At 42.7% G+C, this 17,779-nt stretch overlaps 1 protein-coding gene across 4 annotated transcripts; it reads right to left on the bottom strand.

Annotated features, from left to right (window-relative positions):
• Window positions 1-674: 674 nt before the first annotated feature.
• On the bottom strand, window positions 675-17,758 carry LOC110485187 (tRNA (guanine(10)-N2)-methyltransferase homolog). 4 transcript variants are annotated; one of them, XM_036943774.1, is made up of 15 exons: window positions 17,520-17,758; window positions 17,251-17,316; window positions 17,046-17,119; window positions 16,810-16,891; window positions 16,630-16,722; window positions 16,334-16,468; window positions 15,856-16,012; window positions 15,660-15,740; window positions 15,003-15,167; window positions 14,733-14,814; window positions 14,412-14,546; window positions 7,935-8,055; window positions 4,673-4,748; window positions 4,185-4,338; window positions 1,030-1,208 (listed from the first exon to the last, which is right to left on the bottom strand). In XM_036943774.1, exons 1-14 carry the CDS (start codon window positions 17,595-17,597, stop codon window positions 4,205-4,207), a joined length of 1,479 nt encoding a protein of 492 aa, XP_036799669.1. In that variant the 5' UTR covers window positions 17,598-17,758; the 3' UTR covers window positions 1,030-1,208; window positions 4,185-4,204. The 4 variants fall into 4 exon arrangements, with proteins under 4 accessions (XP_021411931.1, XP_036799669.1, XP_036799681.1 ...); XM_036943786.1 differs by having other exon boundaries at window positions 4,185-4,335; window positions 17,520-17,757; XM_036943780.1 differs by lacking the exon at window positions 1,030-1,208 and adding an exon at window positions 3,794-4,092.
• Between the last annotated feature and the right edge of the window lie 21 nt (window positions 17,759-17,779).

Here is a 17,779-nt window from a genome sequence, read left to right as displayed (position 1 = left end):
TTCCTCCCTGATTCAGCGGTGCAGTCTAAATTTCTGTCAGAAACTACAGACAGTTAGGTTGCTTCTCACTCTAGCCATTTTGTCAAAGGTAGACTGGTATGATACAGGCTGCGTCCCAAATGGCATCCTGTATAGACAGCCCCCTCCACAAAAGTATTTCCTTCAGTCACACAGACATCACTTCACCCCCCCCCCCAGGCTTGGGCCATGCAGGGTGGCCAAGATGATGGCATCACTTCTCAGAGCCAACGTTAGATAAACAACACCTTCACTAAAAGAACACACCGTTGAGCATTTCCCAGATTCTGCCAATGATGGCAAAACAACAAACGAACCATGGCTGGCACTTCAGAAACTTATTATGTGTCTTCACAATAAGGAACCGTTAGTTTCTTTAAATGTCCGGATATAAAAGCTTGAGGTAAGACTTGTGAGGAACAAGTTTGTCCCTTGTCTCGTCTGGAATCTTGCAGGGATACTGTCAAACTGTTATCCAAATGCCCTCTGGTACATGAATACAGCTGCCTGAAAGTAAAGCCCTTTAACAGTTCTCTGGACACTTAGGGCCCTCTTGAATCAAATCTGATAATGTGCTTGCTGGGATAAAACAAAACATAACACAGAAAGATATAGAAAATTGAGAGCCCTTAAATCTCCTGCCTCCAATAAATAAATACATTTTAAAATGGTGTTTATTCGTTCACAATTCACATTCATTATTACACAAAGGGCAATAAACATCAAACAATAAAAAACATATTTGAATAGAAAATAAGACATTTAAAACAGGGAGCCCTATGTCCCCATGGAGTCCATTGTAAACCATAGTCAGGTATCGGCCCAATCCTAAATGGAGCCCTAGAACCTTCAGCTAATGCACTTGTGCAGATCTGTGAGAATTCGATTTGTATATGCAATATGGTGAAACTTCCATCTAGCCTATCAAACAGCAAGGTGGAGTTATTACCATATTGATTGCACCTTTCAAATCCTCTGCACAATTGCATACTGGCTTAGGGGTCCATTTGGAATTGGGCCATCCTGTGATTCTTACATCACTCCCCACCGTTGGCGGCCATCTTGTTGGTCTCCTCCTTTCCTGTCAATGTCCTCTTGCTGATGCCGCTGAAGTACTTTTCCCTGAAGGCGTTGTGGCCTTGGTACGGGCTAAAGTGAGGGTCTGACAGGTGGGCCAGCGCATCTGTCTCCTACAGAGAGAGAAAAGACAATTCAGCCCCATATACCAACGACAGAAAGTTCTTGGTACAATTATACCTCTTAAAATTGCGAGAAAAGTGTGAGGGTTTGCCTTCACAAAGTGGAACCAATTCACCTACAACCTCGGTTCAGTAAACAAATGTAGCGTCATAAAAATGCCTTTGAACACAGGTGAAGGAAGAAAGAAACCAGATGATATCAGACCTCTGCCAGGTATCCCATTAAACTAACCAAACAACCACAGGATAAAATTCTCACCTTGTATTCCTTTCCTTGCCATCACAAGCTCAGTGTAACAATAATAAATGTTAGCAGAGTGTTATGTTCCTCATATTTTCCTGGTTGGAGCTTTAGCCAGGTTGTTAGGCAGTGTTTGGAAGGCCAGCAGGCAAGAAAGTGTCGGGGCGGACGGACAGTTGGATGGAGCGGGAGGAATGAGGAGTAACGAGGTGCCGGGGATGCAGAGTGCTAGAAGAGATGACTCCCCAGCTGGCCTGCCATTCGTCAACGCCACCTCTCTCTGTTGGCCCTGGTTACCACTGCCAGGCAACCTGTCCTGGACCTAGAGATGGTTACCCTCAGTCGCCACCACATCCAAGAGCAATCCCAGATATGAAGCTCCTAACACTTCCTAAGGTGCCATATAGCAGGGCTATTCAATAACCAGAGGGTCAAAGTTGTCCAGGTTCTTTTCTACCTGGTAGTCCTTGATAGGCCTAGAGTTCACACACCTGTCCCAAATCTGAACATTTCCCAACACGACCATACACCAAACCATTCAACACAGAATAGGAAAGCACAGCAACTAACTTCAAAGTGCTCCGTGGTAGGAGTTAAAAAGACAACCATCACTTCTCAATGGAAGCAGATCAATTCACACAAACTGACACTGCAAACTCTCACACACACCCAGCGCTGCTGTCCCATGTCATAGAGACATTGAACCACTGGACACTTCCCATTTCCCACTGAGTATTTAAATACTCTATTACCGTCATAGCTCATTCTAATAATTATACTACTGTACTATGTATTTAGTTACTCTATTTATACACACAACATATTTATTTAAATACTGGATTATTGACAGCTCACTAATATATTTACTGCTGTACATATCATTCTTAGCACATCTTGTGTAAACTGTTCCGGTGTAAACTGTTCCGGTGTAAACTGTTCCGGTGTAAACTGTTCCGGTGTAAACTGTTCCGGTGTAAACTGTTCCGGTGTAAACTGTTCCGGTGTAAACGTACAGTGCCTTCGGAAATTATTCAGACGCCTTGAATTTTTACACATTGTTACGTTACAGCCTTGTTCTAAAATATATATTTTTTTTTAATGTCCTCAGCACAACACAATAGCCCATAATGGCAAAGCAAAAACAGGGTTTAAAAACGCTAATTTACAGAAATACCTTATACACATAAGTGTTCAGACCCTTTGCTATGAGACTCGAAATTAAGCTCAGGTGCATCCATTGACCATCCTTGATGTTTCTACAACTTGATAAGAGTCCACCTGTGTTAACTTCAATTTATTGGACATGATTTGGAAAGGCACACATCTATATAAGGTCCCACAGTTGACAGTGCACGTCAGAGCAAAAACCAAGCCATGAGGTTGAAGGAATTGTCCGTAACAGGATTGTGTCGAGGCACAGATCTGGGGAAGGGTACCAAAACATTTCTGCAGCATTGAAAGTCCCCAAAGAACACAGTGGCCTCCATCATTCTTAAATGGAAGAAGTTTGGAACCACCAAGACTCTTCCTCAAGCTGGCCGCACTGCCAAACTGAGGAATCAAGTGAGAAGGGCCATGGTCAGGGAGGTGACAAAGAACCCAATGGTCACTCTGACAAAGAACCCAATGGTCACTCTGACAAAGAACCCAATGGTCACTCTGACAGAGCTCTGAAGTTCCTCTGTGGAGATGGGGGAATATTCCAGAAGGACATCCATCTCTGCAGCACTCCACCAATCAGGCATTTATAGTAGTGGTGGCCAGATGGAAGACACTTCTCAGTAAAAGGCACATGACAGCCTGCTTGGAGTTTGCCAAAAGCCACCTAAAGGACTCTCAGACCATGAGAAACAAGATTCTCTGATCTGATGAAACCAAGATTTAACTCTTTGGCCTGAATGCCAAGCATCACATCTGGAGGAAACCTGGCACCATCTCTACGGTAAAGCATGGTGGTGGTGGCAGCATCATGCTGTGGGGATGTTTTTCAGCCGCAGGGACTGGGAAACAAGTCAGGATCGAGACACAGATGAACAGAGCAAAGTACAGACAGATCCTTGCTGAAAACCTGCTCAGGACCTCAGATTGGAGCGAAGGTTAACCTTCCAACAGGGCAACGACCCTAAGCACAAAGCCAAGACAATGCAGGAGTGGCTTCTGGAGAAGTTTCTGAATGTCCTTGAGTGGCCCAGCCAGACCCCGGACATAAACCTGATCAAAGGATCTGCAGAGAAGAATGGGAGAAACTCCCCAAATACAGGTGTGCCAAGCTTGTAGCATCATACGCAAGAAGACTCGAGGCTGTAATCGCTGCCAATGGCGCTTAAACAAACTACTGAGTAAAGGGTCTGAATACTTTTCTAAAATGTAATATTTCAGTTTTATTATTTTTATAAATGACCAAAAATTTGAGGATAGAAAACAAAGGAATAACAATACAAACTGAAAGACTAAAAAGCACACTAAGGAAAAGCAGAGCTGAAAATGTGTGTTTTAAGATCCCTTTTAAATATGTCCAGTTTCAGCCCCCCTCAGGTTTTCTGGCAGGCTATTCCAGAGGCTGGGGGCATAGTCTTCGTCCTAAGCTTTGGGACAGTTAAAAGGCCAGCGCCAGAGGACCTGAGGGACACATAACTAAAAAGCACGTCTGACATGATTTTGGGTGCACAATCATTCATTGATTTAAGAACCAATAGAAGAATCTTAGCATTTATTTTAAAACTCACAGGCAGCCAGCGCAGAGACTTTAAAACCGGTGTAATGTGCGCTCTTCATCTGGTCTTGGGCAGTACCCGTGCTGCAGCATTCTGCATGTTTTGCAGTTGACCAATGGCTTTCTTGAGTAGACCCGACAGAATAGCATTACAGTAGTCAAGCCTGCTTGAAATAAAAGCATGGATGAGTCTCTATCAGCCTGATCAGCATGTAGCTGCAGTTGAATTATGTGTGTACTTGCTTGACATTGTACTGAATTGTAAGGAGCTGGTAACATAACCATTTCTCTGCACCCGCTATAACATCTGCTAAACTGTGTACTGATCTCATTATGAACGGTAGCCTACATTCTCCAGCTTTTGCAAATCCTTACCTCTGATTGGATAAATAGTCATTTCAGTTTGAGACTGAACTTTGGCCTAAGATCACATCACAACATATGGAAAACGGGCCAAGTTCACGGCCCAGTCAGGAAAGCCCGTCTTGATTTGATTCTTACCATTACAGCCTCTAAAGCAGAAGCCTTTGAAGACTGGGTTGAGCAGCATTGCTGGATACAGCCTGCCAGGAGGAGACTATGGAAATGTGATAAACAGTGGGGTCCCAAATCGACACCCTTGATTAAAAAAAACAATGACTGTATAAAATAAATTGTTCAAATACTCTACAAACTTGGATGCATTTTCAGTTACTTTAGGTTGTTTCAGATTATTTTGTGCACAATATAAAGTAATATTAAAAAATGTAGTGTGTAGTTTTAGAGGCGCAGTATTTGAATTATTTATTTTACAGTCATTATTGCTCATCTTTATCAAGGGTGTCAATAATTTGATGGCACTGTATACAGGGCCTTCAGGAAGTACTCACACCCCTTGACTTATTCCACATTTTGTTGTGTTACAGCCTGATTTTGCTGACCCATCATATGCACAATTCCCCATAATAATGTATTTTTTAGAAAATTTAGCAAATGTAAAGAAAATGAAATACATAAATATCTCATTTGCAAAAGTATTCACACCCCTGAGTCAATACTTTGTAGAAGCACCTTTGGCATGTTCTCCCATCTTAGCCAAGGAACTCTGTAGTTCGGTCAGAGTGGTCATCGGGTTCTTCGTCACCTCCCTGACCAAGGTCCTTCTTGCCCGGTTGCTCAGTTTGGTCAGACGGCCAGCTCTAGGTAGAGTCTGGATAGTTCCATATTTATTCAATTTTCCAATGATGGAGACCACTGTGCTCTTGGAAACTTTCAACGCTCTAGAAATAGTTGTATACTTCCTCAGGTATATAGATCTACGAACAGTTCCTTGGACTTTATAGTATAGTTTTTGCTCTGACATGCACCGTCAACTGTCACCTTATATAAAAGAGGTGTTTCTTTGTAAATCATGTCCAAACAATTGAATTGGCCACAGGTGAACTCCAATCAAGTTATAGTGACATCAAGGATGATCAAAGGAAATTGGATGCACCTGAGCTCAGTTTGGAGTGTCTTAGCAAAGGGGTGGACACACCTACTCATTCAAGGGTTTTTCTTTATTTGTACTATTTTCTACATTGTAGAATAATAATAATAATAATAATAATAATAATAATAATAATAATAATAATAATAATAATAATAGTAAGCAAAACAGTGTTAAACAAATCAAAATATATTTTATATTTGAGATTCTTCAAAGTAGCCACCCTTTGCCTTGACTGCTTTGCACAATTTTGGCACTCTCTCAACCAGCTTTACCTGGAATCCTTTTCCAACAGTCGTGAAGGTGTTACCACATATGCTGAGCACTTGTTGGCTGCTTTTCCTTCACTCTTCGGTCCAACTCATCCCAAACCATCTCGATTGGGTTGAGGTCAGGTGATTGTGGAGGCAAGGTCATCTGATGCAGCTCTCCATCACTCTCTTTATTGGTCAAATAGCCCTTACACAGCCTGGAGGTGTGTTGGGTCATTGTCCTGTTGAAAAACAAATGATAGTGGGACTAAGCCCAAATCAGATGAGATGGCATATCACTGCAGAATACTGTGGTAGCCATGCTGGTTAAGTGTGCCTTGAATTCTAAATAAATCACTGACAGTGTCACTAGCAAAGCACACCCAAACCATCACACCTCCATGCTTCACGGTGGGAACCACACTTGCAGAGATGATCTGTTCACCTACTCAGCATCTCACAAAGACACAGTGGTTGGAACCAAACATTTCTAATTTGGACTCACCAGACCAAGACAGATTTCCACCGGTCTAATGTCCATCGCTCATGTTTCTTGGCCCAAGCAAGTATCTTCTTCTTGTTAGTGTACTTTAGTACGCAGCAATTCAACCATGAATGCCTGATTCACGCAGTCTCTGAACAGTTGATGTTAAGATGTGTCTGTTACTTGAACCCAGTGAAGCATTTATTTGGGCTGCCATTTCTGAGGCTGGTAACTAATGAACTTATCCTCTGCAGCAGAGGTAATTCTGGGTCTTCCTTTCCTGTGGCGGTCCTCACCAGTTTCATCATAGAGCTTGATGGTTTTTGCGACTGCACTTGAAGAAACTTTCAAAGTTCTTCAAATGTTCCGGGTTGACTGACCTTCATGTCTTAAAGTAATGATGGACTCTCATTTCTCTTTGAGCTGTTCTTGCGATAATATGGACTTGGTCTTTTACCAAATTGGGCTATCTTCTGTATACCACCCCTACCTTGTCACAACACAACTGATTGGCTCAAACGCATTAAGGAAATAAATTCCACAAATGAACTTTTAACAAGGCATTCCAGGTGACTACCTCATGAAGCTGGTTGAGAGAATGCCAAGAGTGTGCAAAGCTGTCATCAAGGCAAAAGGTAGCTACTTTGAAGAATCTCAAAAATAAAATACATATATTTATTTAACACTTTTTTGGTTACTACATGAAAAACCCTAGAATGAGTAGCTGTGTTCAAACGTTTGACTGGGACTGTATGTAAATGAGATATTTCTGTAGACGATTGAGAGGGGAAAAAAATCGATTTAATCCATTTTGAAATCAGGCTGTAACACAACAAAATGTGGAATAAGTCGAGGGGTATGAATACTTTATGAAGAACTATTTATCTATATATAGTAGCATGCTATGAGATATATGTTCCAGGTTTGGGGCACTGGGAGTTAGAGACAGATGCCAGTGTGTGTGTGTGTGTGTGTGTGTGTGCGTTGATTCAGACAGGGCTTGCCTTTATGGGTATAATTGTGTTTTGAAGTGAAGAGGTTGTCAAATCCAAAGATGGATTATTTTCCATAAAATGTGTGATTAAGTCATTTATGTGCTGTATATAAAAAAAGCCAATCATAGCCAGATGCTGAGGTTTATGGCAGACCTCAAGGGAAGCACCATCGACATCCCCTTTAACTGTGTTGTATTGCGCGTGTGTATGTTTAAAGAACACAGACCGACAACACTCATAGTACACATATGTGCATGCTTGTACCTACAAACACGGCACAAACATATTCAGAGGCACGCACGGATACTTTACTTTGTAGATACATGCATGTAATTCATAGTAAGCACACCACAGCAACATGAAAACCTACAATTATATAATGTTGCAATCTTATTCACAAACGGATCCATCGACCTTTTCGAAATGAGTGATGTTCCACTCAAACGCATACACCCGCTCGTAACAGCAGTCACACACAGGGTAGACAAGTACAAAAGCATATATATACACACACACCAGACAGACGGACGGACACATACAGATGGAAGGACCGACAGACACCCACCTCTGGTTCCTTGATCTTCTCCATGGTGATGAGACGTCTGGAGGTGTGGCTGGAAAGGGTCTGTTCACAGTTACTGACCAGTCTGAGACAGGCATTCAGGGGCACCATCTCTTCACAGTACCTACAAACACACACACACTCTACTGGTGAATCATTATGGTTGAGTACATTTTTAAACAGCTGGTCCTGTACTGTAAAGCATGAACTAATACATCTAAAGGGTTGGTGGGTCCAAATCATCCTTCAAACTACAATATCTGCATCTCACCATACACTCACCTGCAGAGTAGGCCAGCCTTAGCCTCCATGTAATCCCCTCAAAATGACACTACACCCAGGCCAGGTCAGCTCTCTCTCCATTGAACTCAACCCAGATCAGCTCTCTCCTCCCTCCCTCTCGCTCACTTTCTCTATCCTCTTTCCCGCTCCCAACTCTAGGCCAGTTCTCTCTCAGCTCCAGGCTTTTACTGACCATGTCATGATCTGACTGAAGTGGACAAAAGCCACTTTGAAAAAGGTGAACTAGATTAGATTTAAGATATCGGGAAAACGTATTCTTGTCAGGAGCGCTGTGTGTGTGTATGTGTGTGTGTGTGTGTGTGTGTGTGTTCGCGCGCATGTCGGCAAAGCACCACAACTAAAGCTGTCCAGGGCAAGGTACTGTATTTATTAGGATCCCCATTAGCTAGGGTCAAAGCTGTAGCTACTCTTCATGGGGTCCATGAAACATCATATTAATAGACCATTAAAGCTGAAGGACAGAACTACATAAATTGACATAATACATAACATTAAATCGACAGGTACAGAACTACATCAATTAAAAATAAGGATACACACTTTCATATTCTTTTGCCTTAGCAATCCATGCAACATATTCAAATGGCTCCACTACAGTCATCCATTTTGATAGAGTTGCTTACTGCTACAACTGCAGCTCCTCATCCTAACCTCTCAGAACCAGTTGTTCTGTAAACACTAGCGAGAATCTCACAAAATTAGGAACCACCTGTGTCCTTGGTTCTCCCGCTTGACGTCAATACTATTCATAATAATAATAATGCGATTAATAGATGCTACTGAATGCAAGTGCCTGTAGATTACAGGCCTCTAGTGTGGGTGTGTTTGTCAGCACCGTGACCAAAGCGAGGCGTTCATTCTACCTGCCAATCACATCTTATTACTGGGTAGCTGGTCCTTCCACATGGGCAGATTCATTTAAAGATGGGTGTGGCCTTTCAATACAGCTTTTTCCATCTTCTCAGACAAATACAGAGTTGAAACCTCTGTGCAGATGTCCCATAGGCAGGCAGATTGTGGGTCAGGTTCGAGGCTATTTAAGCCCTATAGGCTGAGGTGCAGTAGACTAGCCCACCTACCTTTTATTGCATGGTATAATGTAGGCCAGATAGACATTGTCAAGGCATATTCATTCAATTGTTGTCAAGATAGGGAGAAGGCCTGTCTTTGATAAGGAGAAGCTCAGCATTCTTAACCACACAACTGACCAAACAAGTCCTACAGTCTAAGGTTTTACCCTGACTACTGCCTGGTAATGTGTTCAGGTGCTAAAAATAAATACATAATAAACCTACAGCTGCCCAGCAATGTTCCAATGTCAACAAAACGCATGTTGATCTTTCCTGGCTCAAACTAAAATGAGTCCTTAGGACATTCCGGGAAGGTCTGGAGGTTGTGTCAATGTCTCCTGGAGATCCTTACGACGCCCCCTGTTTGCTGAGGAGATTGGGAAAAAATCAATAAAAGTGACGCAGACAAACTGTCTATTCAATCAACTAACATACAGCGCTGACAGACATTCATATTTCACAAGGCATGCAAATAAAAGGTATCTTCATAGTCCCTAAAACCAAAAGGAATTCAAGACAACACAGTAATATACTGTATGGAGCCATGATAGCATGGAACTCCCTGACATCTCAAATCACTCAAGCAAGCAGCAAAAGTAGCTTTAAAAAAAAACAAATTAAAAGAGCACATCACAGCCCAATGCCTCTGACCTAAATTGCTTGTAGCATCTCCTCCCAGAGCACATCTGGTGTTTGGGTTAATGATAAGATATGCCCTTGACATCAGGATATCAGGGCCTGCTCAGAGAAAGCAACTGGAAGCAAAGCCTCAGTAGAGTAAGGACGTACTGCTCCATATGATATGATAGTCTGGTCAGCTTACTGATGTTAATCAGCAGAGCAACGTTTTATTGAAGTGAATTCTTATTTTGTGTGTGACGAGTGGATGCTGCTGGGTGTGAGTGGTGCGGGAATGAAAATGCAAAACAAGTTTATGAGAACCAGAGGAAACTCCATATCAAGGGGACTTTATTCATTTTATAAATAAGTACTAAGGCAATGCACTATACCTTAGTTAACCCTTTATGGGTGGTAGACTAACACATTGCACTATACCTTAGTCTACCGCCCATAAAGGGTTAACTAACACAATACACTATACCTTAGTTAACCCTTTATTGGTGCTAGAACGTAACACAGCAAATGTTTTGTTTAGTTTATTTCTATGCACTAGACAGGGCGAAGGAAGTAAGTGAAGCCCATCTGATCAGAATTATGACTCTGTTCAATTTATAGGATGGAGTGGAGTGACGAATCTCTAAAACGTCCACAATGCCTCGCTTTGGTCAGTGCTGACACACACACACACGAGAGGCCTGTATTTTATAGGCACATCTATTAATCACATTATTATTATTATTATTATGAATAGTATTGACATCAAACGGCAGAACCAAGGACACAGGTGGTTCCTAATATTGTGAGATTCTCGCTAGTGTTTAGAGAATAGCTGCTTCTGAGAGATTAGGATCAGGAGCTGTAATTCTAACAGTAAGCAACTAACGAAATGAACGACTGCAGTGTAGCCATTATTATGAATACATGTAGATTACGAGAGAGTGTTTGTTTGCATACGTAGCACTTTCTCCAACCAGCACCACACTGGGCCATATTTTCACCTTACTGTTTGTCTCCTGAGTTGCTATGGCCACTGTGGAATACAGGCCTCTAATATGTTATGGTGTGTGCGCGCACATGCTTCAGGGAGCACCGCGACCAAAACGGGTGTTAATTCTACCTGCCAATCAATCACCTCTTATTACTGGATAGCTGGACCTTCGACATTGGCTGTTTCATTTAAAGATGGATGGGGCCTTTCAATACAGCTTTTTCCATCCTCAGACAAATACAGACTTGAAACCTCTGTGCAGATGCTAAGTAAGCAGCACAGGAGGCTGCTGAGGGGAGAACGGCTCATAATAATGCCTGGAACAGAGCGAATGGAATGGCATCAAATAAAAATTTATTTGTCACATGTGACAAATACAACAGGTATATAGACCTTACAGTGAAATGCTTACTTACAAACCCTTAAATAAGAAATACATGTAGCAAATAATTAAAGAGCAGCAGTAAACTAACAATAGCGAGGTTATACACAAGGGGCACCAGCACAGAGTCAATATAAACCGCGTGTTTGATACGATTCAAATAATTCCGCTCCAGCCATTACCACGTGCCACCAACCCCATGTGATATGCAGACTGGGGGTCAAGTTAGAGACCATTTAAGCCCAATAGTCTTTATTTCCTGGTCAAGGCTCTAAGGAGCATGTTTGCGCCTAAGTTGAAAAATTGAGGAGCACAATGAAATATATTTGATGTAACAAGCCGTTTTCTTTGTAGCAATAGTGCAAGGGTGACGGGCATGAATCTGCACTCAGTGTATTCTCCATGCCACTCAGGGGCTGCCGCACAGTGAAGTAATCCTTGCAACAATTATCTTTACATTTTTTGGTGCTATGGTGCTCCAAATAAAAAAATGTCAGGTCACACAGCAAAATATTTAGGCGCATATGCGATTAAAATGGTTGCACTGTAGAGCCCTGATGGTATACTGTAGGTCAGATAGACACCGGCATTAAGCACAAGGATCTGTCTCTCAGTAAGGCAGCAGCAGGAGTGTTGTAGACAAAAGGAAGTCGATAACCCCTTAAACCAACCATGGGAGTTCAAATCCCATGAGCTTCCTGTTAGCTTTGCACTCTGCTTCATTAGCGCCGTCTGGCTTATGACTTTAACCCATTGAGAATGATAGACACATCTAGTAACCAAAAGGCCATCTTAGCATTGGCAGCGCCATTGAGGGCTTCAACCACGCTTCAGCCATTTTAAAGTAGTCAACTCGGTGGGGATTCCTATGGGTTGTAGCCTCAATGGCGCTGCCCATGCTGTCACAGACGCTATAATAGCACAGATATAGAGGACTCATCTTTATCTCTATGCTTTAGCCTCTGAGATAATGGGTCTGGTTCCTGCCAAGGGGCTGCAACAGAGAGGAAATGGCAACAGACCACACCGCGGCTGGAAAAGTATTGAACTAGTTCAAATTTAAACACAGTATCACAGGGGGGAGAGAGAGAGAGAGAGAGAGCGCAAGAGAAAGACTAATGAGCTTGAGAAACCACAGAGTTAATTGAAACACTGAAAGGCAGCTGAGGCACAGGGCAAGGCGGTGCTCCTCATGACGACGGCAGAAATGTTTTAATTGGCCGGCTTGGGGGACCTCATTGCCTAGGCCTGTGACCAGTGTTAGGGGACCTCGTATTGGCCTGCGTCTGGTCCGACCCCAGCCCAAAACAACACAACAGTAACACAACACAGCAAATCGTTTTTTCCTACAGCAGCTGCACTGCAACCCCCCTTTGTGACTCCAGTGTTTACAAACAAGCATGTTGCTCCACAGTCCTGTCCCCTTCAACCATTTAGTCACCCTGTTCTATCTCAAAGGTCCACCACAGTAACAGTCATTGGTGAATGGCGACATCTAGTGGTGTACTATATCGCGCTCTCTCAGGACAGACTTAGGACCACTTAAATCTAACCAGCTAAGACATCTACTATTAATGTTTCAACAGTGTTACTAACCAACTTTGTGCAATAACATTTTCTCTCAACTGAATTCCCACCTCTACCAAAAACCCACATGCCTTGTCTTATTAGCATCCCCTAAGTCTCTTGTTCATAAACTTTCCGTTTTCTCTCCATATATTTTCTTTCTCTAAGACCCGCCTTCTTCTTTGCTCAGTAAATGTGGAGATGAGTGGAAGGGTCAGAGCAGGCCCAACACAGGGGTATTTTTGTTCTGACCCAGTCCTGACATTCTGGAGGTCATGACTCCTGACTGATACTGTGAGGACCTCCAGCCCAACCCAGCCTGGGTGCAACCCGGCCTTTCTCCCTCCTTCCCGTCACCATAGCAGGGTGACAGAAACCCAATAACCCCCCGACAGCCTCCCAATCCCCAGTGTGGAGCCCACAGATCAGGACCTGGAGACAGGCTGTGTTTGGTCAGTGTCAGCATGTCTGGCCTCATGGGTTTATTTTGGCACTCTGCACTGAATGAGACAGGGTCAGGAACTGCTAAGTAGTTACACACCCAGAGTGAGGAGAAGAGCAGAGCACAGGCACAGTCAGTCAGACTGAGGCACACAGTTGCACAGACTCTCTCTCGCTCTCTCAACCACCACTGCTAAGGGCTGTAGCCCTCTCTCCTTTCCCTGTCTCAGCCAGTCAGTGTGGGGAACTCCAGTGTGTGTGTCACAGACAGTCAGGGGGAACTGCTGGAGGTGAGCGGGAGGTGTAATAGAAACATCACAGGGCTGTGGTGTATGGTCTGGTCTCATCTTCCTGATACTCAAACCCTGCCCTGTAATCAGTGGCCAGAAGTCCCAGGGGCCTGTATCCTGTCTGTGGTCCACACAGTAAACCAGCTGTATGGAACAATACACCCAATATACCTCAGGACACCTGCACACCGACCAGAACACCACTAACCCCAGGCCTGGGACAGAGAATGAGATGTGCTGATGGGAATAAACACCTGGTCCTGACAGAGAATATGATGCTTATGAGGGGAAAAGGTGCAGAGAGAAAAGCCCTCATCTAAACTAGAATGCTTTGTTAAGCAGATCTAGTACAGTAGCACCACTTCATCAGGGTGTAGGCTAAATCACCAGTGTGACTGTGGCCCTCTAGTGGTCTAACAGGGTAAAGGGGAAAAGACAACAGCATGTATCAGCAGGAAACACTGCTGACTGGTGAGGTTGACCCTGTGTGCAATAAGGTCTTATCAAATGCTGTTTGTATCTATTCGACATCACAACAGTTGATGACAGTGCTATTTGGTTTACACATAGAAGAGGGAGACTGTGTAGACAATACATCTGTGAGCTCAAACCCATGTAAACACCATGACGATACAGTAGATTCAACAACACCAGATGTGAATATTTGACCAATTCAGACTATAGAGCTTTAACAGGAAGTGCTGTATCCAGGGACCACAGATGGATATTAACCATGTACCTATATGTAGATAACTCTGGTGCAATACTGGTGTTGTTGTGAAAGGTCCCTGACAAATAAACAAACACAACATTACTCACTCTGGCCTGTAGATTGGTAGCCAGTAGACTAGCCGCCCTCCGATGACCAGGTGTTGAGCTGAGAAGTTTAACAGGTCAGTGAATATGTCACTCAGGTGGTAGGCCATGGAAACGGGGACATGGCTGTCTCCAACGCTGGATGAAAGATAAACGCATCTTCACTGTTTACACACTGATTTAACATAATCTGAGAGGACTTTATATCTCTATAGTGTATCTATTGCTTGCTTGCAAGTTTTACAGGCCGTCTTTTTCAAAACTGAGCAAATATACAAAGCACTATAAACAACACTGAGACTCAAGAGGAAGATGAAGACGTACTAGTCTTCAGATGGCTTCACACTGTTTACACTGTCCTTCTGAGAGCCTGTTCTCCTGGTTGACTCCCGAATCCCATAGGGGGCTGAGAATTAAACAAACACAAAAATGAAAGACAAGAGATTGAACAGATTTAAATCTGAACAAATCACAAAGACTGTGGACTTCAACAGAATAAGACGTTTTACTCGTGCATGGCTGTACAGGAGACATTACAGGATGGAGGACCCTACATGGGAAGAGAACACACAGAGCTCTAGGATAAGAACGTACGGTCAGTGATGATGGCGTCAAAGAGCACTCCGTCCCTCCAGATAGGCTTGGAGGCGTCAGACACAAGGACGTCCACATACAGCTTCTCTGAGCCGTACTGACGCAGGTTGGCTCTGATGTTCTCATCTGGACCCCTCCACTTCTGGTTCTTACGACTCGCTTTTCCTGAAAAACAATCAAAAATACTATTATACAACAATGCACTTGGTTGTAATTAGGGCCGGGATGATAGCAGTATCGCGATAATCGTTAGTTTTGTGGCAAGGAAACATGTTGAAAATATGTCATCGAGATTCACATTTATTTATTTTCCAAGCTATAGCACACAATATTTTACACACAGCAGGTGTAAAAGGACCAGTAGAGTTTGATCTATTTCTTATTTTGCCATGGAAAAAAATTGAGATACGTGATATGATTACAACTAGGACCGGGGGGATACCAGTATCAAGTGTTAGGCCTATAGGACAATGCAATTGGATTTGAGCGTGAAAATGAGCACAGAAAAAAAAGAACTATTTTAAAAGATGATAGAAAGAGCATAAACAACATAATGTTCATCATATAAATGGATTAACAAACTTGCCAAAGAACAAGATATTTAGCTCTGGGTTCCAAAATAAGAGAACGTAAACAAGGCCATTTCTAGGATATTACCTATCCCATGGATGGTGTTGTAATCAATATCCGTTCCACAGACATATGCACCAAAATGAGAGCATGCAACCAGGAGGCTACCTGAGAGAGAAATAGAAAAAAAAATCCAATAAGCACAGACTAGCCTTGGTTTCAGCTAAATGCAGTGTATTTCTGCAAGTGTCAGTTCAAAGACCAAAAGTAACTTATCTCTTACCAGTCCCAACGAAGGGGTCGTAGACCAGGTCGTGAGCCTTGACACTGGCGTGGTTGGCCATGATAAAAGACAACCCAGCGTCCATACTGGTGTTACCTATGAAGTGCCTGTTCTTCACACTGTGAGAGCGAATCAACTCACGCTGGCCATCTGCAATCTAAGGAACATACAGTTGATAAGACAATATCAAATATAGGCTTACCTTTATCATTAAATGAAACAGTGCTTCTCAACCTGGTACCTGGCTTATACACGGGGGACTTGGGAAGACTCATAAGGACATAGGCCTCATGATAAGTTTCACAAGAGGGAATACTTCAGGCAGACCAAAATGTGATTGGTAACCAAATAAGGTTAACAACCACTGTGGTAAATAACGTTCATGAGTTATAGTAATTACTCATTTGTATACTGACATAGTAATTACTCATTTGGATACTGACACAGAAATGAAGGAGCACACAGCACACTGACTCACCCATCTCCCAAAGTAGATGTAGAGGGGCTCGTCTGGGATGTCGTTAGGGTCAGTTCCATAGTCCTCCAACAGACAGAAGATGTGTTTAGGGTTCCGTAGATTGACCCTTCCCTCGAATGAGAGATATTCCATTGCCTTGGGGAGGAAGACCACAGGGTAACTTGTCCAGGTGCATACTGCTTATCAGTGCCTGCCTTTAACACAATAGGGCAGTAAAAAAGGTAGAGTAAGTTGACTTTTCTGGGATCAATCTTAAATACAAATTACTGGGAGCAAGTCAAGTGTATCATACTCACATCTATCTTCTTAATTCTATCTTCGAACTCTAGAGTCTTGTTGAAAGTGTAGACATTGATTTTGTATGTTGAGTCTTTCTGTAGGAAGGGTGACTGTTGGGAGCAGTAAAGTTACACACATTAGATACTCCACATGATTAGTTTGCCCTCTATTTAGATGTAATGCCATTTCTCACAAACCATGTTCTCTGTTGGATATTTCAAGAGCGAGTTCCTGAGTTCACTGTGCGTTCTGCCATGGCCCCACAGCTCAAATGCAGACCTAGGTGATAAACAAATAACCACAAAAAGGTCATTACAATTTACTGTGACATTCAAGTTGAGAATCATCTCAGAAGAGAAGGGCTGATGAGCAATGCTGCAGTGCCCCTCTAGCTCTTTTCATTGCAACTCCATTGTTGATTTGTCTCACTTACTTTGCACAAACAGTTCTGGCCATGATGCTGTTGACATCTTCCTCTGACAAGCCATTCAGGAGCCAGAATGGAGACTGGGGAGAAGAATTACAGAAGATTTGAGGATTTGAGAAGCCTATGCATGGACAGCTGATAATGGTCAACTCCTCCCTTCAGTGGTAAAGCTATCATGCTAATAATACATATAGACACTAACGTATTTTACCTTTTCTTTAAAGTTTTCACCTGGATCAAACGGTTTGCCCCTGAGGGACAGCAGCGACCTAATCTCCTGTAATGTTACGATGGACAATAAATAAAATCAGAACATTTCTGAAGAATTCAAACATGACAGCTTGTAGATAGTAACGTTACTATCGTAGCAAGCTAATGTATGGGAGAAATTCCGTAATGAGACACCAACATCTTTAGAGATAGAAAGAAATAACACAACATTTACAGTTTGACAGAGAGGTACGACATTTATATGCATACCGGTAGCCTGAAGTCAACATTGTCGTGGGCCAGATGTATCAAATATTGCAGGCATATTCTGCTACAGTGGATCGCCATGTTCGAGTTCTTACGCAAAATACACCCGGCTTAAAACTGCGTCCCCGCGAATAGTGGTTCCTGTCTGTTTCAAAATAAATACCACTTTAACAGCAATGATTGTGCATTAAATGCATGTATTTTGTCAAAGCAAAATTAAGATGTGTATGTTTTTGTTTTGTCATTAACGTCTAAATCATTGT

The sequence above is a fragment of the Oncorhynchus mykiss genome, chromosome 2, assembly GCF_013265735.2.
Source record: "Oncorhynchus mykiss isolate Arlee chromosome 2, USDA_OmykA_1.1, whole genome shotgun sequence".
NCBI classification, from domain to species: domain Eukaryota; kingdom Metazoa; phylum Chordata; class Actinopteri; order Salmoniformes; family Salmonidae; genus Oncorhynchus; species Oncorhynchus mykiss.
Note: the sequence above shows the minus strand (reverse complement) of the source record. Positions and strands in the feature narration are given on the sequence as shown.

What these genes read in the sequence shown, in the direction of transcription:
- LOC110485187 (XM_036943774.1), bottom strand. Translation starts at nt 17,597, where the DNA reads ATGGCGATCCACTGTAGCAGAATATGCCTGCAATATTTGATACATCTG. An exon ending in GTGAAAACTTTAAAGAAAAG is followed by an intron (nt 17,120 to 17,250) that starts GTAAAATACGTT and finishes TCTTCTCCCCAG; the next exon opens with TCTCCATTCTGGCTCCTGAA. An exon ending in AATATCCAACAGAGAACATG is followed by an intron (nt 16,723 to 16,809) that starts GTTTGTGAGAAA and finishes TGCTCCCAACAG; the next exon opens with TCACCCTTCCTACAGAAAGA.